General features: G+C 36.2%; 1 protein-coding gene across 1 annotated transcript in view; it reads left to right on the forward strand.

Moving 5' to 3' along the window:
• The window catches only part of MRPL1 (mitochondrial ribosomal protein L1), a 98,514-nt gene that overhangs the window by 16,394 nt on the left and 55,778 nt on the right, over window positions 1–26,342 (forward strand). Inside the window, exons 3-6 of the mRNA XM_047091808.1 lie at window positions 9,002–9,260; window positions 12,756–12,839; window positions 14,213–14,284; window positions 16,931–17,042. Coding sequence (XP_046947764.1) covers window positions 9,002–9,260; window positions 12,756–12,839; window positions 14,213–14,284; window positions 16,931–17,042 — 527 coding nt within the window. The remainder of the gene's footprint in view (window positions 1–9,001; window positions 9,261–12,755; window positions 12,840–14,212; window positions 14,285–16,930; window positions 17,043–26,342) is intronic.

Consider the following 26,342-nt stretch of genomic DNA (forward strand, 5'->3'; position numbering starts at 1 on the left):
TTCATTCTTTTCTTATGACTGAATGATAAATATTTCATTGTATACATGTGCCGTATTTTCTTTATCCATTCATCTGTTGATGGACACTTAGGTTGTTTCCATGTTTTGGCTCTTGTAAAATAGTGCTATAATGACCTGCATATAATATTTCATCATGTGAATATACCATAATTTATTTAACCATTTCCCTATTTCCCTCTATGATACACATTTATCTTTTTAATCTTTTGCTAATACAAATGATCCTGCAGTGAATAATCATGTACATAGATCTTGTCAAAGATTATGAATACGTTTGTAGTATAAACTCTGAGAAATAGAATTTTTGAATCAAAAGATATGTGCATTTATAATTTTGATAGGTAATGCCAAATTGCCTTCATAGAGATATTGACAATTTATGTTCTTGCCAGTAAACAGTATTAGAATGCCTATTTTTCCATATACAGTGTAGTTAAAATTTTTGAACTCTGACAATTTGCTGGGTAATGAATGGTATACTCAAGTTTTAATTTATGTTTATTATTATTGAGGTTGTATATCTTCATGTGTTAAAAAACCATTTATATTGTTTATTACGGATTTTCTTCATGTTCTATTCCAATTCTTTGATTAGTAGGAGCTCTTTACATAAAATAAATTAGTACATATTGTGTACTATATATAACCTTTTATTTTAATTGCTGTGGAAGAGAAATGGACCAAGTTCTATGGGATCACAGATATAAGGTAAATTAATTCTACCTGGAAAAGGGTATAGCAAGAAGTATTTGAACTGGGTCCTGAAAGAATTTTGCAGGGGGGTTGAGAGAAAAGTATTTCAGTGGTACAGAAGCATGAAAGTGAATGATATGGACGAATACTGTCTGCTACGGCTTGATACAGGATGAAGAGGGAGGTGGCAGAAATATAACTAGAAAGGAGCCTTCCTTTTCAGTGTGCATAGTACCCAGTGGATTCTTTTTTGTTGTTAAGTTAGAGGAGTATTGGGTTCTACTTGGTTACATCCCTATCCCTCCAGCAGTGAATGAGTGCCTGCATTCTTAACCTCTCTTGATATCATCAGTCTTTATTTCTGTTTCTTCATTGTATTCTAATTTATATCTTTTGCTTATTTTTCTTTTGAGCAGTTTGTCTTCTTTTCTGCTTTTTGAAAATATTTATTAGGGATATTAATTACTGTTAGAATATTTTATCTTTAAATGTTTGCTTTTATCCTATAGAAAATTTTCATTTTATGTCTTCCCCATATTCTCTTCCAGTGCAACTTTAAAAACAATTTTCACTCATCTAAAAACTATAGCGTGAGAAATATGCAACGTAAAATAAAACTGGTAAATTATTAGATGATTTCTTTCATGTCTGACAAATGAGAATTATTCAGTAGCTTGATGAGAATCATAGTATTTGTAATTTTAGTGGTGGTTTTAATTTTTTAAGGTACCGATTTTATAATATAGTAAGAAATAGTTTTGTATGGAAATGTTTTTTTTTTTAAATCAGAGCTGAGACAGGTTGGAGAGGCTTGTGCTTGCTTCTCTCTTCTCTCGTCATCTTGAATCTCTTCACTCCTCCATGTATGTGCATATACCCATGGTTTGCCAGTGGCAGATCCTAATAAAGAAAGGCCACTTGATCATCTCTGACTCTGGTTCTGTTTCTCTGTTGATAATAGGCTCTTTTTTCATGTATCTCAAATTTTTTGACTGTTGAACATCTTGTGTAGAACAGTTGAGACCGAAGTACCTAGTATTTATGCCTGGGAATGCACATGCCTCTTCTTGTCACAGTGTTCAATCAGTCCAGTCAGAAGTTGAGCTAGGTTTTGGTTTTGTTGTTGCTATGGTTACCACCAGCTTCACATTTCTGTACTTTACGTTGTGCTTAGGGTGGGGGCTGGGTTGCTAGAAGGTTTTTCTCAGCGTTTCTGTTTTATGCTCTATTTTCTGCCTTGCCTGTGCAGCTGTGCCTCAGAGGGGGGTCTCTCTGCATACTCTTTCCTCTCCCCTGGTATAGATTGCTGTTGCTTATTAGTGCCTGCTAGGCTGGTGATGGGTGGAGGAGGGATATTCTGTTTTCCAAGTCCAGCCTTTTTCTTAAGTAGATGCAGTGTGGCTGGACCTTGGGAATGGGGTTTTCTCAGTATTTCTGTCCCTTCTCCTTTTGGTATTTATTTATTGCAGGTCTTGTGCCAGTGTCCAGGCCCTTCCCCAGCTTTACTGTACTGGTGAGGATACTGTGCTCAGGACTGTTTCCTGACCTACCCCTAAGGGTAGAAGTTTTGGTGTTTTTTTCTTTCTTTTCCCTACACCTGTGCCCTACATGTTTTCAGGGTTACATGCCTTTCTGGCAGCAGTGGCTAACTCTCTGCCTGCACTCTTCAGGAAGGTTTTCTAGTCTCCTGGCCTGCTCCAGTCTTTCCCAGGAGCATCTGGTGGAGGTCTGTGGAAAGGGCCTGTAAATTGAGTGTGAACTCCTCTTGTGTGTGGATTTCCCAGGGAGTTTCTAGTAGTCCTAAAATTGTAGCTGATTTTTTTTTCTTCTTACCTGCTTGCCTTCTATACTCTGCCATGGGTGAGAGTGTCCTGAGTATGCATATGGAGGGGGCATGGGGAATGTGGACTGATTCTCCTTGGATTTAAGGCTACTTAGTTGCCCTGTGATCTCAGCTTTGTGATGCATTCAAGAAAAGTCATGATTTTATCCAACTCTCTTATTGTTAGTGTTCTTTCCAGTTTTTATTTTTTAATTTTCATTTGTTTATATTATTATTGACTGTTTTATTCTTTTGGCTTTCACATTGTAAGCATAAGCAGAACTTCTGCATTTAGTTTCATGAATAAACCAGTGTCAGAGATATTAGTGAATTTATTTTCAGGATTACACTAAGAAATAAGATGTCCAGATATTTGCATTCCGTTAATAATTACATGCCCTAGGCATTTTGTCTTTAGTTCTGTTTAGCTCAGTGTAATTTGACAGAAGTTTTGTATCACCGTGCTGCCCGGATCCTATCCCCCAGTTCCTCTGTGTAAAGGGTTTTTCAGCCTTGAAGGGACTTGGATCTCTGGGGTCACAGATCTTCAGAGGTCTTGAAGTGAGCTTTATTACAGCATTGATTTTGGGGCACCTGGGTGGCTCAGTTGGTTGGGTGTCCAACTGGCTGAGGTCATGATCTCACGGTTCAGGGTTCGAGCCCTGTGTCAGGCTTTGTGCTGACAGCTCAGAGCCTGGAGCCTGCTTTGGATTCTGTGCCTCCCTCTCTCTCTGCCCCTCCTCCACTCACATTCTGTTTCTCTCTCTCTCTCTCAAAAATAAATAAACATTAAAAAAATTATTACAGCACTGATTTTTTTTCTCATTTGAGTATGACTATGGAATTATTTTTTCTTTTACACTTTCGGTGTTAAGGGACAGATGAGGCAAGGGGAGAGTTATTACTTTAGTAGTCTCTTATTACTCATTTAATGTATGTGGTTGAGGTACCAAGGTAACTGCAGCAAAATTCTCTTTGATTCAGACTGCCAGGTATTTCTCCCTCATGTTGGCAAACCCCTTTTTAGTATGATTTTTATTCCCCAAGATTCACAGTATTTAAACTCTCCTGATAGGGCCTTACATTTTGCATGAGCAACAGAGTTCTTCTGGATGCGATTCTAATGAATAAAGATAGCCATTTTTTGAAGGGTCATGGAAAATAGGCAGTCAGTCTACAAAATTAATTATTGACAGATTTTATTGTGTGTTTTTTTAATTTTGGAAGAAAGTGTTTTTTTAGAGTCCTATTTGACCTGTGTTATAATGTATTATGCTTTTTTTTTTTTTTCTTTATCCAAAACTGTTCTGGGGCACCTGGGTGGCTCAGTACATTGAGCATCCAACTCTTGATTTCAGTTCAGGTTATGATCCCAGGGTTGTGGAATTGAGCCCCGTGTTAGGCTTCACGCTCAGAATGTGATATTCTCTCTCTCTCTCTCTCCCTCTCTCCCTCTCTCCCTCTGCCCCTCTCCTCTGCTTGTGCTCTCTCTCTCTCTCTAAAATAAAATAAATCTTAAAAAACAATAGGGGCGTCTGGGTGTCTCAGTCAGTTAATCATCTAACTTGATTTTGGCTCAGGTCAAGATCTCACCCGGCTCTGTGCTGTCAGTGTGGAGCCTGCTTGGGATTCTCTCTCTCCTCTCTCTGCCCCTCTCCAGGTCATGCATGTGCTCTCTCTCTCTCAAAATAAATAAACGAACATTAAAAAAAAAAAAACAACAACAACCCGTGCTTCCGTTTGTAACTTAAAAATATTTTTCTTGAATCACCTCAAATATTTTGTGAAACAGAGATCAAAGTAGAAGTAAGTAGGGGTGCCTGGGTGTCTCAGTTGGTTAAACATCTGACTTTGGCTCAGGTCATGATCTCACAGTTCGTGGGTTCCAGCCCTGCATTGGTCTCTGTGCTGACAAATTGGAACCTGCTTTGGATTCTGTGTCTCCCTCCCTCTCTGCCCCTCCCTCGCACGCGTGCACACACACGCACTCTCTCTCAAAAATAAATAAACATTAAAAAATTTAAAAAAGTATAAATAAGTAAATTGCTGTATATCTCAATTCAGTCTCTTTATGTATCAGACTTCTTTTGAGTTTTGCAAATATTTATTAACATAAAAATCACATTTCAGTCCTTGGGAATTTGATATTAATTGCAATTTGAATGGACAGGTTCAGCCATGATTACAAATTTATTGGTAAAATCAGCATTTATCTAAAGTAAATCTATAGGTTACAGCTAGGACATTTATTTGTTTTATTTTAGATGGAGGTTTTATTACCAAAACAGGCGCTCTCAGGATGCCTGGGTGGTTCAGTTGGTTAAACGTCCTACTTTTGATCTTGGCTCAGATTGTGGTCACATGGTTTGTGGGATTGGGCCCTAGTCGGGCTCTGAGCTGGCAGCATCAAGCCTGGTTGGGATTCCCTCTCTCCTTCTCTCTCTGCTTCTCTCTCTCTCTCAAAATAAATAAACTAAAAACAAAAACAAAAACAAAAAAACATGTTCTCCAGGCTCCTTCTTTTATTGGCCTCCCTGTTCTTTTACTAAATATAAAATAAAAAATGTGATTTCTCCACTTTGGAAGGTTCAGAATTTTGTGGACTACTTCCAAAGTAGCTGTTGAGGTGTGTTGTATCCATCCACTGGGGCACCTGCTTAGACTTGTCATCAGTCCAGAAGGACACCTGTGTCCCATTAAAAATGAGCATTGTCATTATCTGCTATTCTGTTGAATTGCTTGTTAGCTGGGAGGATGCTGTTAATTGTGGTAATTAGGATTCATTGAGTGCTAAAAGAATGGGAGAGAGAGAATCCCAAGCAGGCTCTGATCTGCACTGACAGCGTGGAGACTGATGCAGGGCTTGAACACATGAACTGTGAGATCATGATCTGAGTCGAAATCAAGAGTTGGAGGCTTAACTGACTGAGCCACTCAGGCACCCCTAGTTTCTTTAAAAAAAAATTATTTTGCCATCATCTATTTCTTGCACATAAATTTTATAGGACCCCCTGTTAGTTTTCTGTTGCTGCCATAATAAATTACCACAAACTTTGTGGTTTAAAACATCCCAAATTTATTATCTTGCAGTTCTGTGGGTCAAGTCAGCCATGGATCTCACTGGGCTAAAATCAAGGTGGCAGCAGGGCTTCTTTCCAGACTGGAGGGGAAAATCTGTATCCTGTCCATTCCCATTTTTGAGAGGCTACCCACATTCCCCGGCTTGAGGGCCCCTTCCTCCATCTTCAAAGCCAAGAATGGCAGATTCCCTTTCATGCTCAAATTTCTTTTGTCACTTCCCACCTCTGTCAGATGCAGGTGAAAGGGGAAAGTTTCTCTGCTTTCAGGGACTTGTGTGATTAGATTGTACTCCCTGGATTATCCAAAATAATCTCCCTATCTGGAAGTCTTTAGCCCTAAGCACATCTGCAAAGTCCTTTTTGCCATGTAGATATTGCCTTTTTGGAAAGCTATTATTTTGCCTACCACAGAACCCAAACCTTTTTCTAGAATATTATTTAACTAATTTAAAACTTCATGGTTAAAAGATTATAGGTATGATTTGAATTAATGCTGAGAAAATATATTATCTCTAGTTGTCTTTTTTTTTCTTTTTTTTAGCTTCAAACTCTTACCTGCAATTACCTGCTGAACATATTTTCCTAGATATTTTGTAAACACCTTGTTAGCTTTTGTTATATACCAGACCACTCAAGAGTTACTTATCATTGCCCACACATCTATGGCTCAGCTGATTTAAGCTTTGGATGGGTGTTTCTTACGACCTTGGCTGAGCTTGCTGCACATCTGTGAGTCTGTAGGTCAGCTGAGAATTGTCCAATCTAGCCTGGGGTTCTGTGGGGGCAGGTCTCTTTCATGTATCTCTCCTTCTCCTGCCTTTGGACTAGCCCAGGCATGTTCTTATGAAAATGACAGAAATACAAACATACAAGTGGAAACATATGAAGCCTCTTTTTGGGCTAAACTTAGAACAGAAAAACTGTCACTTTTGCTTATTATATTGGCCACACTAGTCACATGGCCAATCAAGGTGCTAGGAAACATGCTGTACCCCATTAAGTGGGAGGAATTGCAAAGTTACTCAGCAAAGGGACTTGAGAGAGGGGATAAAGAATTGAAGTTAATGATGTAACCAACCCCACACCAAATTCTCTATTGCCCCAAACCGAACTCATCTCTGTGACTACTTTCCTCTCAAGAAACCTGTTTTGCTTTCATTTCTGGTCTTAATGATACAGCTCTATGCCTAGTCACACAAGCCAGAAGCCTAGGAAGTATTCTAGAGTCTTTCCCCCCTTCTTTTCCTGCTGTATTTTCTTTGTGAATGTCTAATGTCTTATCTTCTTCAGCCTATTACCATCACTGCTCTGGAGGCTGTCATATCTCCTTGGGAAGCAAGGGAAGGAATAGTCTTTATATTGTGTCCAATCCAGCTTCCTTCAAATCCATCTGTTATAGTGGGAATAGTCTGTACGAAAATACAGATGTCACTCCTGTGCTGTGGCTTCTCATTGTTTCTAGTGAAGGCCCTCTATGATGTAGATTCTCCAGCCTCATCTTTTGATGTTTTGTGCCCTCTGTTTTACCCTTTGGTTCAGGAGTCACTAAAATATGGCCAGTGCACCAAAAAATCTGGTCTGCCATCTGTTTTGGTATGGTTCATGAACTAGGAATGGTTCTTACATTTTTTAGTGACACATGAAAATTATGAAATTGAAGCCATTGTTCATAAATAAAGCTTTATTGGAACACATCTACACTCATTCATTCTTCAGTGTCTATGGCTGCTTTCACATAGTGGCAGAATTGAGCTATTGAGATAAGTGACCATCAATTATTTGCTCTCTGGTTCCTTGCAGAAAAATTGTGCCCACTTTTCTCTAGTCAGTTAGAATTTATAATGGCTCTCTGTATGTATTCATATTCTATTTGATGACTCAGTACTTTTATTATGTGTTTCTTTGCCTGGCTAACTCTTTATTTTTTTATTTTTTTAATTTAATTTTTCTCTTGCTAATTTTAGTGTTTTTTTTTTAAATTTATTTATTTTGAGAGAGAGAGAGAGAGAGAAAGAAAGAAAGAGAAAGCACACACAAGCAGGGGAGGGGCAGGGAGAGAGAATCCCAAGCAGGCTCCACACTGTCAGCACAGAGCCAGATGCAGAGCTTGAACTCATGAACCAGGAGATCATGACCTGAGTGGAAATCCACAGTTGGATGCTTAACTGACTGAACCACCTAGGTGCCCCACTCTACTTTTTAAAATAGTAGCTTTATTGAGATATAATTTACATACCATAAAATTCACCTATTTAAAGTGTACAATTCAGTGGTCTTTAGTATATTCACACTTTTGCCGTCACCAACAGTGTCATTTTTAGAACATTTTTGTTAACTTACCCCAAAACCCAATGCCCGTTGTCAGTTATGCCCCATTTCTCCAACCCCCTCCTCCAGGCTCGGACAAACACTAAATCTACTTTCAGTCTCTATGGATTTACCCATTCTTGTTCTTTCATATAGATGGAACCATACAATATGTGGTCTTTTGTGACTGGCTTCTTTTCACTGGCATAATGTTTTCCAAGTTCATGCTTTTTGTAGCTTGTATCAGTACTTCATTCCTTTTCACTGCTGATTGATATTTTATTGTATGGATATACCACATTTATGTATCCATCCATCTGGGTTATTGGACATCTGGGTTGTTTTTACATTTTGGCCATTAGTAATGCTGCTATGAACATTTGTGTACACTTTTTCATGTGGTCATAGGTCTTTTTGGGTATATACTTGGGCTGATTCTTATCCTTCAAGAATCGATGTTAGGGTCATCTGTTCTAAAACCTTTCCTTAATTTACTAGGCTGGCTTAAAAGTCTTCCTTATAGCTTTGGCCTGGCTCTGCTAACACTGTCAGAGTACTTACCCCACTGTATTGAAATTATCTGTTTGCATGTCTGTCTCCTCTACTCCTCTAAATTTCTGGAGAGCAGCATCAATGCCTTATCTAACTTTGTATCACCTGCAAACAGTACAAAAGTTCACTTGATATTCGTTGAATTAGAAAAACTGTAAAACAGTCTATGCTTTTGAATTAAAATACACTTTAAAAAAATTAAAATAAAATAAAATTTATATTTCATTATTTTTTCTGTCTTACATTCATTGGCTTTTTTGAAAAAAGTTTCTTGGGACGCCTGGGTGGCTCAGTTGGTTGAGCATCCAACTTCTGCTCAGGTCATGATCTCACGGTTTGTGGGTTCAAGCCCCACATCGGGCTCTGTCTGTCAGTGCGGAGCCTGCTTCTGATCTTCTGTCCCTGTCTCTCTCTGCCCCTCCCCTACCCATGCTCTCACTGTCTCAAAAATAAGAAAGAAATATTAAAAAAACAGTTTCTTGGACTATGTATTGAGTAACTGATCTTGAATTTATCTTTTTTTAAGGCCTGCAAAGAGCACAAAAAAAGGTGTAAAAGACAAAACATCAGATGAGAAAACAGATGAAACAGAAAAAATAAAGTCATATTCCTTTATGGAAGGTGAACCTGAGGATGATGTCTACTTAAAACGCTTATATCCAAGACAGATACACGAGGTGGAGAAGGCTATTCAGTTACTTAAGAAATTTCAAATTCTAGACTTTACTAATCCAAAGCAAGGTGTTTATCTTGATTTGACACTGGATATGGCACTGGGGAAGAAGGTATGTAGACTCAATTAAAAAAAATTTGTGAACAGTGGCTATATGAATTGCTGTTTCTTAATTTTTCAAGTTCCTGTTCCATATAACAATTTTTAGAAAATCTTATGCTTTTCTGTACTTCAGGATGAAAAATGTTTGTCTTTACTTTCAAAATATAAAGTAGAATGTTGAACATATTCTGCAGAGTTGATGAACATGTATCTCCTATTCACCTGAAAATCACTGGTACAAATGTCAGCAAATTGGTGTTAAAATTAATTGAGGTATTGCTGTAACTTTGAAAAATGACTTAAGCTGCCTGGGTGTCCTATTCCTTTTCTGTAAATGAGAGTTTGGGATTAGCTCAGTTGCTTCAGGTGTGTTCCTTAGAGTCCTGCGTTGAGACTAAGTTTGCATGGATGGGGTGCCATGCCCGTCACTCCTGCTTTAGCCAAAACCTTTCTGCACTCTTTATATGCAGTTCCATGGAAGACTTTTGTTTATAAAACTCTAAAAGTAGTAAAAATGCTGAGTTAGAGCTGAGGTCCATTACAGCTCTAAATTTTTTAACTGTCTTAAGAAATCTAATTTTCTTGGAAGCAGTGTTTTAATTTTTATTCCAAGGATGTCTTTTTTTGGTCAAACTGAAAGGTACAGGTTTTGAATATAATTGAACAACCTCAACAGCAACAATAGTTGAACACTTAGGAGGAGGAGTACAGTGTAGTGCTTAAGAGAATGGGCTCTGGAATCAGATTACAGTATAGGTCAGAAGCTTGATGTCACCACTTACTTGCTCTTTGACTTTAGGCTTACAGTTTAACCTCCTCAGATCTATATTTCTACCTCTTTAACTTTTTTTCTTTTTTACATTTATTTATTTTTGAGAGAGAGAGACAGCATGAGCAGGGAGGGGCAGAGAGAGAGGGAGACAGAATCAGAAGCAGGCTCCAGGCTCCGAGCTGTCAGCACAGAGCCCAGTGTGGCGCTTGAACCCATGAACTGTGAGATCATTACCTGAGCTGAAGTTGGATGCTTAACCAACTGAGCCACCCAGGTGCCCCTGATTTTTCTCTCTTGATAAAGGAAGATAAAATGCTTAGTTCATGCGGTTTTTCAGAGGTTTAAATGAAATAATGCATGTAAAGGACTTGGTAAGTGTTTAATTATCACAACCAACATTTATGGAAACTTCCTGTGTGCCAGCCACAATGCTAAGTGCTTTGCATGCATTTTCTCACTTAATCCTATAATAATCTCAAAAGAGGAAGCTGAGACATAGAAACTGAAGTAACTTCTTCTAGGTCACAGGGTAAAGGGTAGAATTAGGATTTGAATCAAGGTCTTTCTCATTTCTTAGTTCTTATTTATTAGAAACAGTTTATACTGACCATGCTGTAATTTTATTTTATACTATAGTGTTACTGTCCTTTTATTTTAAAAATGTTGTAGTATCCAACATGATCATTTTCTCAGTCAGCCATTAATGTATAGTTGACCCTTAAACAACATAGGTTTGAACTGTGAGGATCTACTTACATGCAGAGTTTTTTTGATAAGTACAGTACAGTACTGTAAATATATTTTCTATTCCTTATTTTCCTAATAACATTTTCTTTTCTCTAGTTTTCTTTGTTATAAGAATGCAGTATATAATACATATAACATACCAAATGTGTGTTAGTTGACTGTTTATGTTATCAGTAAGGCTTTTGGTCAATCGTAGGCTATTAGTAGTTAAGTTTTGGGGAGTCAAGTTATATGCAGATTTTCAGTTGTGTTGGAGGTCAGTGCCCCGAACCCCTGAGTTCTTCAAAGGTTAACTGTAGTTTATGATGAAGACATTGTAGGATGACAGACTTCATTTCATAAGTGAAAACCACTTGTAGGGGCGCCTGGGTGGCTCAGTTGGTTGAGCGTCCGACTTCAGCTCAGGTCACGATCTCGCGGTCAGCGAGTTCAAGCCCCGCATCGGGCTCTGGGCTGATGGCTCAGAGCCTGGAGCCTGCTTCCGATTCTCCCTCTCTCTCTGACCCTCCCCCGTTCATGCTGTGTCTCTCTCTGTCTCAAAAATAAATAAACGTTAAAAAAAAAAATTTTTTTTAAAAATAAAAATAAAAAAAAAAGAAAACCACTTGTAAACTAATAACATTGAAAGGGTACTGTTGTCTTCCTAAGACATTTTTTTGTTTTTGATAGAGTGCTTGTACAACAAGCCAATATTCCCCCAGGGGATGCTTTTATTGTGATTACTTGCCATTAAAAAATTTACTGAAACCCAGTTGTGACATGTTAATGGCAAAGGAATGCCAGTCAATAAAACTGAGTCTGATACTAAAATATGTGTAAGAGTTTGCGCCCTCTGAAAAAAAAAATCCCCCCACCCCCCAAAAATTCTCAGGTGGTTATCTCTACTCAAAGTTTTGCTAAAAAGATAACCTTTCAGTTTTATTTAGGGAACAACGCATTTTCTCTTTCTTCTAGACCTTAAAACTGCACCAAAACTGTGGGCCTACAACTTGTTTCCATTTGAATTCTTTCTGAGTGATATGAGCCACAGGGCTAGACAGGTCCTTGGCTAGGAAACTGAACAAATTAGTTCTGAGGTCCTGTAGAATCTCCACCCATATTTGGGTGCCTCAATGCATGCCATTATATATTTTGGATTTTCCAACTGTCTTCTCAAATATCTCTGGAAGGTGGGGGCAGTCCATGTTGTTTCAAAATAGTCCCACACAGAAGAGCCTTTCAGGCTTGGCAGCCTGTCTTAGATTTAGGGTTAATATCACATAATTATTTAGAGCCAATGGTGGAAACTAGGGATCTCCTACTGAGCAGATTAGCTGGATATTTTTTGTTGTCCAGTATGCATAGCTACACTCCTGTCCTCTTTGATGGTGACAAAAATTGCATGTTCTTTTGAATTTACTTCAAGGCAGTAAACATTTATTGATATCCATTATGTAGAAATCATTGTACTAGGTGCTCAGGAAGATATGGATATGCAAGTACATCTCTTAATATATGAGTGGCTGTGATGAATGATATAGAGATAGAAGCCAAGTGCTGTGGTAGTATGGAGGTTAAGAGATTTAGACTTTCATTTATGGTTTCTTATGAAAGAAATATAGTCTCTTATTTTATTTTTTTAAATGTTTATTTATTTTGAGAGAGAGAGAGAGAGAGAGTGGGAGAGGGCCAGAGACAGAGGGAGAAAGAATCCCAAGCAGGCACTGCGCTGTCAGCACAGAGCCCGACATAGGGCTTGAACTCACAAACCATGAGGTCATGACCTGAGCTAAAATCAGGAGGTCACTCAATTGACTGAGCCACCCAGGCATCCTGAAATATAGTCTTTATGCTTTAAATTATAATCTGTGAATAGTTCTGGACTAAAGGACATATGGTAAAATTAAAATGTTGAAAATAAAATGTCAGTTTTGTTTTTTATAGATGCGAGACATAGAAAATATAAATGGATTTTTCATAATTATTTTTCCATTGTTGTGTATTTAGAAAAAAGTGGAGCCATTTGCCAGTGTTCTTAGTTTTCCATACCCGTTCGTTTCAGAAATCAATAAAGTTGCTGTATTTACAGGGGTGAGTAACCTTTGTTAACTTTTTATATAATTTAATTTTCTTTACATATAACATTAATCAGTGCTTAGATCAGCTGAATGAGACTATTCATATAGTCATTTTTTCCATTTGAGGCTATGTCATTAGTTTCAGAAAGAGCTAAATTAGAACATTAATTTTATCATTATTAATCTATCACATTATGTTTCTCACAAGAAACTAAAGAGAAACAGAGAATTCGTCCATCCTACTAGCTCCTGCTACTTGCACTAAGTCCTCTCCTCAAACAAAAACAATAAAATTATTTTAAAGGTAGGCCCACTTAGTCCTATGTAGACACAGAAACCACACTTTTTTTTATTCTTATTTTTTTCTAATGTTTATTTTTTTTTGAGAGAGAGAGGGCACAAGCAGGGGAGGGGCAGGGAGAGAGGGAGACACAGAATCTGAAACAGGCTGTAGGCTCCAAGCTGTCAGCACAGAGCCCTATGTGGGGCTCAAACTCACAAACCATGAGATCATGACCTGAGCCGAAGTCGAATGCTTAACCAACTGAGACACCCAGGCATCCAAGAGACCACACTTTTAAAAATATCTAGTCTGGAAAAACAGGAAAGTCGAGTTTGTAACAAATAGTCATATGGCTCTTTGTCAATCTTATATTATAAACATTTATTTGTAATGTATTTATGAATTTGTCTTGTAGAGTGTTTTGATTATTCTGTATGTGCCTTACTTTCAAGGAAGAGATTCTTTAACTTCTTTCCAGCAAAGTGGAGCCAAGAGCTGTTGGAATGCTACAAAACTTGAGTAACTTAAGGGAGTGATATATTTTCAAAGTAAAACCAAATGACATAAATGGAACATACAGAAAGAAAATAACTAATACTGTATATTTTTCTTCTGGATTTTCAGACAACTGGCTAAATTTTTTTAAGTTTTTATTTTAATTCCATTTAGTTAACATACAGTGTTATATTAGTTTTAGGTGTACAATATAGTTTTGATACTATCATTTTTAACATAATTTGTCCTCTTCTATATTGGTTTGATGTTTCCATTTAAATTAGCAATACTAAATGTATTTTAATCTTTTATTTTTGAAATATGATGTATTGAAGGCATTGGAGAGTTAGATTGGGCTTGGTAGGTTCCTAATATGTCATTTCAATGTTTTTCGTCATGTCGTAGTCAAGAAACACCTTAATCACCTACAAAGTAAACTTGTTCCAGATATAATATTTCTGATGCAACTAATACACAGTTGATACATTTTTAATTAAGAGTAAAAGCCACAATTTTTACTTTGAAATGTGATATTTTTTCTGACAAAATACTTGAAAGCAGACTGAATTTATTTAAAGATTGATGTTCAAACTATTGTATTTTGATAGAATGCATCAGAGATTAAAATAGCAGAAGAAAATGGAGCTGCATTTGCCGGAGGAACTAGTCTGATTCAGAAGGTACAGTGTTGTTTCATGTTCATTAGTTATAGAAATTGTTCTGTTATCTTTGCCATCCATTGATTTATTGCATGTGGAACAGAACCACTGTGCTTATATCTTTTGATAAATGGTTAGTAAAGCTTTGTAAAGCAGTGAAAAATTTTCTTACTCTTTTGAGTCTCATAATCAAGCTAAGAAAAAACTATTCAGACAGTCTGATATTAATTATGCCTGATTTATATTGTGATTTTTTTTTTCCTTGCTTCCTGTATGTTTGTGAGAGTTTTGTGGGTAGACTGGAAAGGGTACTATGACTCTGTGATTTTGAATGCAAGATTTAAAATGAAATTTAAATTATTCATGATTTGAAGATCAGATATTTGTTTTGCCTTCTTAGAGTGAAAAGTGTGATTAAATTTACAGATCACAAGGAATAGTATCTGACCTCTGTAGTAATATGATACTTCTTGTTACTCTTGACTTGTACTCCTCAACCGCTTCAGAGTGGCATAGGCTCAGCACGAGACAGCAAGTGGCTCTGTAGCCTGCCTGGAGAAAGTAAAGCATTTGTGGAGCAGGCTTGAAACCAGAACAACTTGTTTTTTTTTTTTTTTTTTTTAAGAGGTGAGAAGAAGAGGCATGTCTATTGAATTTTGGGAGTTATTTCTGAAAATACAAGTGATTTTCCTTAACAGTTTCTAAAATCTTCTAAATTTAATCATTTAACATTTTTTGGTTTTAGAACAGGAGAAAGTGATTTGAAAACTTATTTTTGTTCCATATCCAGATTTTGATTTCAGGAAAGTTTGAACTGGGCCTTTCCTTTGGGATGTCCTTGTAGTTTGTTTTTTTCCCCGCCCCAACAGTACTCTAAATGTGGTTAGGGATTCTGGATTTTTAAAAAAAATTTTTTTTTTGTTTTCAATGTTTTATTTTTGAGAGAGAGAGTGAGAGTGCGAGCAAGGTAGGGGCAGAGAGAGAGAGACAGACAGAATCTGAAGCAGGCTCCAGGCTCTGAGCTCTTAGCCCAGAGTCTGACGTGAAGCTCGAACCATGAGATCTCCATCTGAGCGGAAGTCAGACGCTCAACTGACTGAGCCACCCAGGCACCCCTAGGATTCTGGATTTTTAAGGAAGAGTCTCCAGAATGATTTTTGGGAGTAGCACTAATGGAAAATACAAAGAGATTATGTTTTCATAATCTGAGTCAAAGTCAGAGGGTGGTACCCGGTTCTTTCTGATGCATCATAAACTTTAACTTAATAAAATTTTAACATTCTCTTAATTTTTAAAAAATAAACAATATCAGAAATTCTTTGGAATTAGAGAGTAGAGCTTAGTTTCCAGTATGGAAGGTCTTAGAGTAGAGATTTCATATGCAGTTCTTTGACATTTCAAAATTGCCTCTGCTTTCATATTTCTATGAATGAGAGCCCTGGATTCTGGAACCACATTACATGTGCTTAAAATCTGGGTCTGCTCTTTATGACTGCATAGACTGACTAATCCTCCCTGAGCTGTCTGTTTCCTGATCTGGGATGTGTGGTCAATATTAGTACTGGCCTTTTAGGGTTATTGTAAAGACTAGATGAACTAAATCATGTGACATATTTAGCAGAATGCTTGGCAAATGTGGTAAGTGCTCGTTTAATGCAAATATTATTGTTAAGGGGACCATAGTAAGTTATTTAGGGAGTAAAGAATTTGTAAAAATAAGAATAGTAATAGGAAGATAAAATGCCAGAATCTGCTTAATTTTGCCATGGTTCAAGATTTTAGGGTTTACTGTGTAACCCCAAACCAAGTCTTTGAATGACATATTGTGGTAAAATATTATATGGAAAAAGAATCATTGGTAAAATATTTATTGTCTAGGCAGTATTATTCTAAAAAGTTGCTTCATTTTGTAATCAACTAATTGTAGTAGTCTACTAATTAATTTGGATGTTTGCCTGAATTAATTAAAACTGTCTTTTAAAAATTAAGTATTACTCTTTTTGCTATTAAAATGAATTACAATATGGATAAATAAATTATAAGTGAATTTGTCTTCAACCATCCTACTCCTCTTTTATTTTTAGTTATTGGAGGCAAATAGAATTTTAGTTTCAGTTCTTTGTGAAAATAATTATAGATTAGTTTTTTTGATGCTCTAAATTTAGGAAAGCAGTGTGGTTGCTAGTGATTTGGTTGCTAGTGGTTATTTGAGTGGTATTAATTTTACATGTGATATATTGCAAAATTTTCAACATTGTTTCTTTAGTTTTAATGGACATATGAATTCAACTTTGTAGGATTGTATGCGCCAGGTACACATTAGTCCTGTCTTCTACTTTATTACACTTTTGCCTAACATAACCCCATGGAAACATTAAACCTAGTAATGTTTAGAAACCTTTCTTTCTTTCTTTCTTGCTTTCTTGCTTTTTCTTTCTTTTAAAGGTTGTGGCTGTTTTTAAAAGAACATCAGAAAATGTTTTGGTTCTCATGTTTTTCATAATTGGTAAATGTGTCTGTAGGATCTTTGTGTTTGAAGAAAAGAATTTTGCTTAATGTCTGCTTTCTAAGGGAAAGTATAAGGGAAATTACTACATTATACTTTTATTTTTAGAAGGATAAAGCTTTTCATATAATTTAAGGTTATCTTTTTCCCCTGAATTTCAGATTTTGGATGATGAAATTCAATCAGACTTTTATGTAGCTGTTCCAGAAATAATGCCTGAGCTTAATCCATTAAAGAAGAAACTGAAAAAAAGATTTCCAAAACTAACTAGAAGTAAGGGAGAATTCTTTTTGTTATTTTATGCTGTCAATAACTTTCTAATATGTATGTTTAGTTATAAAACAAAATTCCTAATATATACATAGAATTAATAATATGTTCTGGTGTTTGAATTTCATGTTATATAAGAACATGTAGATTTGATTCTTTTTTTTCCTTTGGCATTAATATCGGTAATCTAATAATTTGAAAACCTAGTTACTTTATAATACCAGTTCTTTAAATTTAGGCCATATTCAAGTTTGAAATTAATGGCACATATTACCCCCTGGGTATGTTATCATTATACTATTTTATACCTCTTTATCAATGTAATATGTATGCTTATTTATTTCAGTATTCTCTCTCTTTCTCCATTTATATATATATATATATATATATATACATATATATGTATATGTATATTGTATATATATAAATGCTTACTTTGTGCGTGACTCTGCAGATATTTCCCTTAAAGAACTTTCCCCTCATGGATATTTCCCTCTTATGAAATCTAGTAAGAGGTAATGTTGCTATATAGATAGCCATATCGTGAAGTATTGTATGAAAATTTCGCAAGGTGCCAAAGGTGTTCAGGAGAAATTTATACAGGAGTAGGGAAATCAGAGAAGACATGCTGAAGGAGGTAACATTTAAACTGTAACTTGAGGAGTGTCTGGGTAGCTGAGTCAATTAAGTGTCCAACTCTTGATCTCAGCTCTGGTCATGATCTCACAGTTCGTGAGTTCAAGCCCCACGTCATGCTCTGCACTGACAGTGTGGAGCCTGCTTGGAGTTCTCTCTTGCTCTCTGTCTGCCCCTTTCCCACTTGTGCTCTCTCTCTCTCTCTCTCTCAAAATAAATAAACTTGAAAAACAAAAACAAAAAACAAAAAACCCTGTGACTTGAGAGGCACCTGGCTGGCTCTGTTGGTAATGTGTGTGGGATTCTTGATCTCCGGCTTGTGAATCGGGCCCCACCTTGGACATGGTGCCTACTTAAATAAACAAAAAACTGTACCTTGAATAATTGGATGAGTAGATTAAGGGGAATATTATTTAATTTTTTTAAATATTTATTTATTTATTTATTTTTTCATGGTTCTTAGGAGTTTTTTTTTTTAATTTTATTTTTAAAAATTTATATCCAAATTAGTTAGCATATAGTGCAACAATGATTTCAGGAGTAGATTCCTTAATGCCTCTTACCCATTTAGCCCATCCCCCCTCCCATACCCCCTCCAGTAACCCTCTATTTGTTCTCCGTATTTATGAGTCTCTTATGTTTTGTCCCCCTCCCTGTTTTTGTATTATTTTTGTTTCCCTTCCCTTATGTTCATCTGTTTTGTCTCTTAAAGTCCTCATATGAGTGAAGTCATATGATATTTGTCTTTCTCTGACTAATTTCACTTAGCATAATACCCTCCAGTTCCGTCCACGTAGTTGCAAATGGCAAGATTTCATTCTTTTTTATTGCTGAGTAATACTCCATTGTATATATATATATACCACATCTTCTTTATCCATACATCCATTGATGGACATTTGGGCTCTTTCCATACTTTGGCTATTGTTGATAGTGCTGCTATAAACATGGGGATGCATGTGTCCCTTCAAAACAGCAGTATTCCATGGATAAATGCCTATTAGTGCAATTGCTGGGTCATAGGGTAGTTGTATTTTTAGTTTTTTGAGGAACCTTCATACTGTTTTCCAGAGTGGCTGCACCAGCTTGCATTCCCAATTGTTTATTTATTTTTGAGAGAGAGAGAGAGAGAGAGAGAGAGAGAGAGAGAGAGAGAGACCGTGAGTGGGGAGGGGTAGAGAGAGAGGGAAACACAGAATCCAAAGCAGGCTCCAGGCTCTGTGCTGTCAGCACAGAAACCCATGCGGGGCTCGAACTCACAAACAGCAAGATCATGACCTGAACCAAAGTCGGACACTTAACTGACTGAGCCACGCAGGCACCCCGAGGAGCATATTATTTTAAATAAAAAGAATCTATTAGTCATATACGTTGAAGTAAGTCAGATATTATATAGGCCATGTACATGAAAAGCCAGTTAATTCTCTTTGGCTTATAGTGAATAGTACCCATACATTGAAATGAAAGAGAATAATGGGAAATTATATTGGAAAGGAAGACTGATACCATATTGAGAAGGATCTTTTTTTTATTTTAGAGTTTTCAGTAATCCCTACACCAAACATGAGGCTCAAACTCACGACCCTAAGGTCAAGAGTAGTCGCACGCTGTTTTGACTGAGCCAGCCAGGAGCCCTGAGAAGGATCTTGAATAAGATCCTAATAAGCTTGGACTTTTATTCTGTATTTAGCAAGAATCCCTTAGAAGTTTTTAACATGGGGAGTTCCTTAGAGCTTTAATAATCTAACAAGAGTTTGTAAGATGTATTGGCATGAATCAAAACTAGAAGTTGGGAGACAAGTTTAGGCACAATTGCCAGAGACTAATAAAGGTAATATTTAAAGTCTTCATAATGAGACTGGAGTAAGAAGACAAATGTCAAAGACACTAGGTCTTTGTGCTAATAGTTAGGAATGAGCAGTTTGAGGGAGAGAAAGGGAGGAGTCAGATGGTGAAATGTTGAAGCCTTGGGATCTTCTAAGTTGATATTAATGGAAACAATAGTTTTGGGAAGAAAATTGAGTTCATTTTCTGACATGGTTCGTTTTAGGTGTGCTGAAGTTTGGATAAAATTTTATAGTGTAAACAGAACAAATATTTTAAAATTGTTTTAGTAGACTGTATTCAAATTTCAACTCAAGTTGAGCTAAAAAAAAAAAATTCTAAAAGTCATCATACATGAACACCTGAATTATAGATCATGTTCAGTACTTTAAGCAAATTCAAGTGGACTGTCCAATTCTTTTCTTGTCCTAGAGTTTTGTTTGTTTATGTTTGTTAACTTGCATTGAATAACACATGCTTGTTAGATATCGGACTGAATTTGGTTGTTTTTATTAGGGATATCCATTACAGTAGTGTTTGTTGTCATGGAATCAGACTTCTGTTCTTTCCTAAGTAAGACTTGAAACTGAATGTTATTTTAAAATTTAAACCAGAATCATAGTTGAATTGGATGAAAATATTTCTCATATTTTTTGTAGTTTCTAATTAAATTCAAGCTCACTAAAACCAAACATACTAAATATAGTCAGTTCAAACTGAAACTAGATACCAAATATATCAGTATCCAGCCATCTCCTTGCTTTGGGCAGTGAACTGATTTTTCACAGAAATTAATTTTGTCACCTTTGCTACTTTATCCATTTTCTGAATAATCCTTTTGGCCCCTATTTTCTTTATTCTTTAGCCTTGAGTTTTTATATTACCATTTGCATCATAAAGCTTGAGACTATTGTTTTGTAGCCTGGAAGGTTTTCAAATACCTTCTTTATTTCAAATAAGAAAAGTGTCCCTAATGTTTATTTTTGGGCGCCTGAGTGGGCTCAGTTGGTTAAAGCACCCCACTTTAGCTCAGGTCATGATCTTGTGGTTTGTGGGTCCAAGCCCTGCGTTGGGCTCTGTACTGATAGCTCAGAGCCTAGAGCCTGCTTCAGATTCTGTGTCTCCCTCTTTCTCTGCCCCTCCCCCATTCACGCTCTGTCTCTCTCTCTCTCTCTCAAAAATAAATAAAAACACTATAAAATGTTTATTTTTATTAATTGACTTTATTTCCTACTTTCATAATGACTTATAGCTTCTGTATACCACGCTCAAGTTTTCTAGATATGTAGCCCCACTGCCACTTACTTAAACAAAGCATCTTGAAAAAATAGACCTTTCTCTAACATTTTCTTTTCACCCCTGCCCCCCTCAGGATCTGTTCAACAGCACTGGCAAAGCACTTGTGTTCTTTAAACATGAAGACAAATGATTAACCTGTCAAAGATGTTAAGACAGAATACACCAGATGTGCATTAGAACAAATGAGCTTGTATTATGCATTTTCAGAGTTTATTCCTATTTTTGTTTAGGAACATTTGATTCCCCTTATATCCAACAAAAGACTTTAGGGTAAAATAGAAACTATGTTTTGAGCAAATGGATGAAATTAAAAAACAAACAAACAAGCCCCTGCAGCTGAGCTCATTAGTTTCCCATTTTGTCTTACATTTTGTTTTACTAATGGGAGTGGGTGTAACTGTCTTGGCTGGATTGAGTGTGCACATTTTGCAGCATGTTTAATGCTGCATTTTTATTCATTTTATTTTAATTGCTTACGTAACTGTAGGCAAGTTCTCTGTTTTTCAAATGCATATTTGGCTTTTATTCCTAGTATTATTTCTTTTTTATTTAAAAAAAAAGACATCTAAAACGTGCTTTTTAAATTTCTTGAAGAAATTGGGTTTCAGTTTGCTTGTCAACTAGCTTCCCCCCCAATGTAAGTGTCCTCTGAAATTCTCTCATCTCTAATAAAGATCTGTTTTGTTGATATTATAAATTTTTTATTGCTAACCAATTTTTTAGCACTTACTAAACAAAAAAATATGAGTATGAAAAATATCTTGACTTAATGGAATTAGTTTTTTATTACACATATTAATGCATTGGGGGTATTATGGCATATATGGAAATAGTTGAGTTTTTTTTTTAATTTTTTAAAAATATATTTTTGAGAGACTGAGCTCACATGACCAGAGGAGGGAGGGGCAGAGAGAGGGGGAGAGAGGATTGGAAATAGTTGAGTTCTTTTAAACCATGCTAAGTTATTGGCAGGTAGATGGAAAAGGGACATGATTAGGAAATTGGACTCACTAATGTGTGTTCCTCTTAACACATTGCTCTTAGAATTGAACATCAGTGCTCCAGTTGGAGTCTTGACAAAAGAATGTTGCAGCAGACTTGTCCAAAGAGTATTCACATATTACTGAGTAGGACACTGCTTTCTGTATGGAAGTTGGTGTTGCATCATATTTGAGAATAGTGGATGTAAATATATTGAAACCTAATGTGAAGTATTTTTAACTCATTGAGTGACATGCTGTACTTAAGAATATTGCTTGCATTGTAAAAACACTTAGAACTCTTTGGTTATATTTTAAAAAATGCTAAGACATAGAAAATTTTTGCACAGTAATGAATTTGAAATTTTTCAGAATTTCCCCCCTCATGTATTACTTTAAAAACTATTTATGTATGAAAGACTCCAGTGATGATTAGGAATAATTATAATTATAGATGAATTCTGGATATATTACAGCTGATTCTATTACTCTTTCTTTCATTTACTTTACTCTAGCCTCCTTGCCCTTCCTCACACACACTGAATGTTCTCTCTTCTCTGGTCTTTGGACTACTTACTGGCCCATCTGTCTATAATGCTCTTTGCTTATTTGCCTGGCTCACTTTCTCATTCAAATATCACCTAAATAGAGAGGCCTTCCATGACTATCCTATAGAAACTATTACCTCCCACTTCCCATTATCACTGGATTTTTAATTATTACAGGTTTTTATATTTTTTAGAGCATCACTGTTAGTAGCATTTTTAGTTTTGTTTTGTTTTTTCTGTTACAGTATCATTGACTGTATTCTCTATGCTGTGCCTTTCATCCTTATGACTTACTCATTCCACACCTGGAAGCCTGTACCTCCCACTCCCCCCTTTACCCATCTCCCTCCTTCCCTCTGGCAACCACCATATTGTTCTCTGTATTTATGGGTTGTTTCTGCTTTTTTGTTTGTTTTGTTTTTTTAGATTACACATACAAATGAAATCATATGGTATTTGCCTTTCTTTATTTGACTTATTTCACTTAGCATAATACCCCCTTAGTCCATCCATGTTGTCACAAATGGCAAGATCTCATAATTTTTTATGGCTGAGTAACATTCCATTGTATCTATATACCACACCTTCTTTATCTATTCATCTATTGGTGGACACTTGGGTTGCTTCTATATCTTGGCTATTGTAAATAACGCAGCAATAAACATAGAGGTCCATATATATTTCTTTAAATTAGCATTTTCATTTTCTTTGGGTAAATACCCAGCAGTGGAATTACTGAATTGTATGGTATTTGTATCTTTAGTTTTTTTGAGGAACCCCCATACTGTTTTCCACAGGGGCTGCACCAATTCACATTCCTACGAACGGTGCACAAAAGGTTCTTTTTTCACCACATCCTCCCCAGCACTTGTTATTTCCTGTGTTTTTGATTCTAGCCATTCTTATGGTTTAAGGTGATATCTCATTGTGGTATTGATTTGCATTTCCCTATAATTAGTGATGTTGAGCATCTTTTCATGTATCTTTTGGCCTTCTGCATGTCTTCTTTGGAAAAATGTCTACTCAGGTCCTCTGCCCATTTTTTAAAAATTTAGTTTTATTCTTATTTACTTTTTTAAAGTTTATTTATTTTAAGAGAGTGACAGAGAGAGCAAGAGGGGGAAGGGCAGAGGGAGGGAGGGAGAGAGAGAATCCCAGGTAGGCTCTGCATTGTCAGTACAGAACCCGATGCGGGACTCGAACCCACAAATTGTGAGATCATGATCTGAGCCGAAATCAAGAGTCTGGCGCTCAATTGACTGAGCTACCCAGACACCCCCTCTGCCCATTTTTTAATTGGGTTGTTTTTCTGGTGTTCAGTTGTATAAGATCTTTATAACCCACCAGCAGTTACATCATTTGCAAATATCTTCTCCTATTCAATAGGTTGCCTTTTTGTTTTGTTGATGATTTTCTTCACTGTGCAAAAGGTTATTATTTTTGGGGGTGGTTCCCTTAGATAATTTTTCTTTGTTTCCCTTGCCTGAGGAGAAATATCTAGAAAAATGTGGCAAAGATTGATGTCAAAGAGATTACTGCCTATGTTTTCTTCTGGGAGTTTAATGGTTTTAGGTCTCACATTTATTTATTTTTTATTATATAAATTTTAGTTAACATACAGTGTAATATTGATTTCAGTGATTCAGCTAAAATGTTGCTGCCAGTAATAATCATCATTCTTTCTTTTGCCACATTCACAGATCTGTTTTTATTTTTTTGCTTCTTGAAACTTTCTTTTATACTGTACAATCTTAACTTGCCTCCTTTCTCACTAGCTATTCCTTCTTTGTCCTCCCTGTCTTCTTTTATTCTACTTGCTTCTTCCCTATAATGTTCTTAAGGAAGAAAAGAGAATATTAGGGTAAAATATCTGATCATATAGTTTAGTTCTGATTATGTCATTATGGAAATTGATAGAATTAGAGGAAGAGAAAGGGAAAAGAAGAAAGAAAAAAGAGAGAAGTAAAGAACATAAAATACAAAGAAAAGAGAAAATGAAAAAAGAGGAGAGCAATTACATAGCAATAAGGGATAGCAGAGCCCTAGAAACAGCAGTGAAGATTTAACATTGGGCTATACTGAAAAGCAGAATAGGATAGTGGTTAACATAAACTTCTCTCAGTCTTGGATTTATCACTTGCTGTGACCTTGAACCAGCTTACCTAACAGTTTTGTGCCTCTGTTCATCTGCATAATGGGTTTCATGATAACATCTTTCTGTAGTGTTTTTGTTATAATGTATGCAAGTTTAGCACAGGCCCCGTGAGAAGTACATAATATAAATGAACCTCAATAATTGGCTCCCTACAGTTCCTAAGGTAGCTGTTTTTTCTCTGTAATTACTTTAGGGGGGATTCATTATTTTTCATGCCTTCATAAATCATTTCTACCTTCATAGCTCATTTATTGAATAAGCACATAATAATTGAGTACCTACTATGTGCCACGCAGTGCACTTAGTACTGAGGGTTGAAAGCAAAAAGATAGTTCCCATTTTGAAGGAGATAAAAATTGAGAGGTGAGAGAGACGAGAACAAACTGCTGCACTAAAATGCAGAAAGTGTACTAGAGCACAGTCTCCAAAGTGCTGAGAGAAGTGAGGGACTACTTTGTAGAATCAAATTATATAAGGAAGATTGCAGTTAAATTGAGAGGTTAAGCATGAATAAGTATTTTCTACCTGGAGGACATTCCAGGTAGAGAAAATGGCTTGTACTAATGCACAGAAGAATGAGAAATTCAGTTGTGTTCAGGAAATTATAAATACCTTTCTGTCATTTGGTACATAATGTTTTATCAGATAGCGGTGGTCAGTGGGGTTAGACAGTGATAGGCAGTGGGCCAGATCTTGGAAGGCTTTGTGTGATGTACTGTGGAGATTAGATTTTATCGTTTTTGCAGTTGGGAGCCATTGAAAAATATTGTTCAGAAGAATAGTGTAAGATTTGCATATAAGAATGACTGTATGTAGAAGCTGTGTAAGTGATAATGTGGGAATGGGAAAATGATGAAACTCAAAGAACAGAGACCAGTAGGAGGCTAATGCAGTAGGCTAAGTACAAGATGAGTAAGGACAGAATCTGAGCAGTGGCAATGAAGACGGAGAAGAGGAAGGCTGTTGTGAGATATTGAGGAGGTAGAGTCAACAGGAATTACTGATTAGATGCAGGGGGTAAAGGAGAGAGAGAGGAATGTATAATGATTCCCTAATTTCTGTCTTGACTAGCCCAGTGTATATTATGAAATATACAGGAGGTGAAACAGGTTTGAGCATGATCATAATATCAGGTCACAGAGGGAAGATGAAGATAGGTTGGCACAAATTTATTCTGTTTTCCTGGAAGTCACTATTAAGATGAAGTAGGTTGTGGTAGATAAATGTGCACATTGTAATATCTGTAGCAAGTAAAAAACATACACAAAGAGAGAAGATTAAAACTAAGTAGAGGAATAAAAAATTAAAAACTTACACTAAAATATTTTTGCTTAAAGAAAGAAAGGCAGTACAGGAAGAATAGAGGAACATATGAAATGAGAGAAATAGAAAACACATCCAAATAAAGACCCAAATCCAGCCATACCTATAGTTTTGTTAATTTTGGAAACAGGGTGAATGAACACTCCAACCAAAAGGCAGAGATTATAAAACAAAGAAGAAACAATTCAGTTATATGGTGTGTACAGGAGACACACTATATTCAAACACACACATAGACTGAAAGTAAAATGACAGGTAAAAATACACCATGAAAACAGTTAAGCATTAGTGACTTTGATTGACTATATTAATACCAGACAAAATAGACTTTTAAGACAAGGACTGTTAGGAACAACCTTATGCCAATGAAATGGGCAAATTCTTTGTAAGACCCAAATCACCAAAGTGTTGAGAAGATAATAGAAAAGCTACATAGATCTATATCAACTAAAAAAACTCATGTAGTAATTTACAGCTTCCCACAGTGAAAAGTTCAGGGTCACATGACTTCTTACCAGTGAATTCTATCCAACATTTA

The sequence above is a fragment of the Lynx rufus genome, unplaced genomic scaffold (assembly GCF_022079265.1).
Source record: "Lynx rufus isolate CCGP_SWC_20201006 ecotype Redwood Valley unplaced genomic scaffold, mLynRuf1.p SCAF_3, whole genome shotgun sequence".
Taxonomy (NCBI): Eukaryota; Metazoa; Chordata; class Mammalia; order Carnivora; family Felidae; genus Lynx; species Lynx rufus.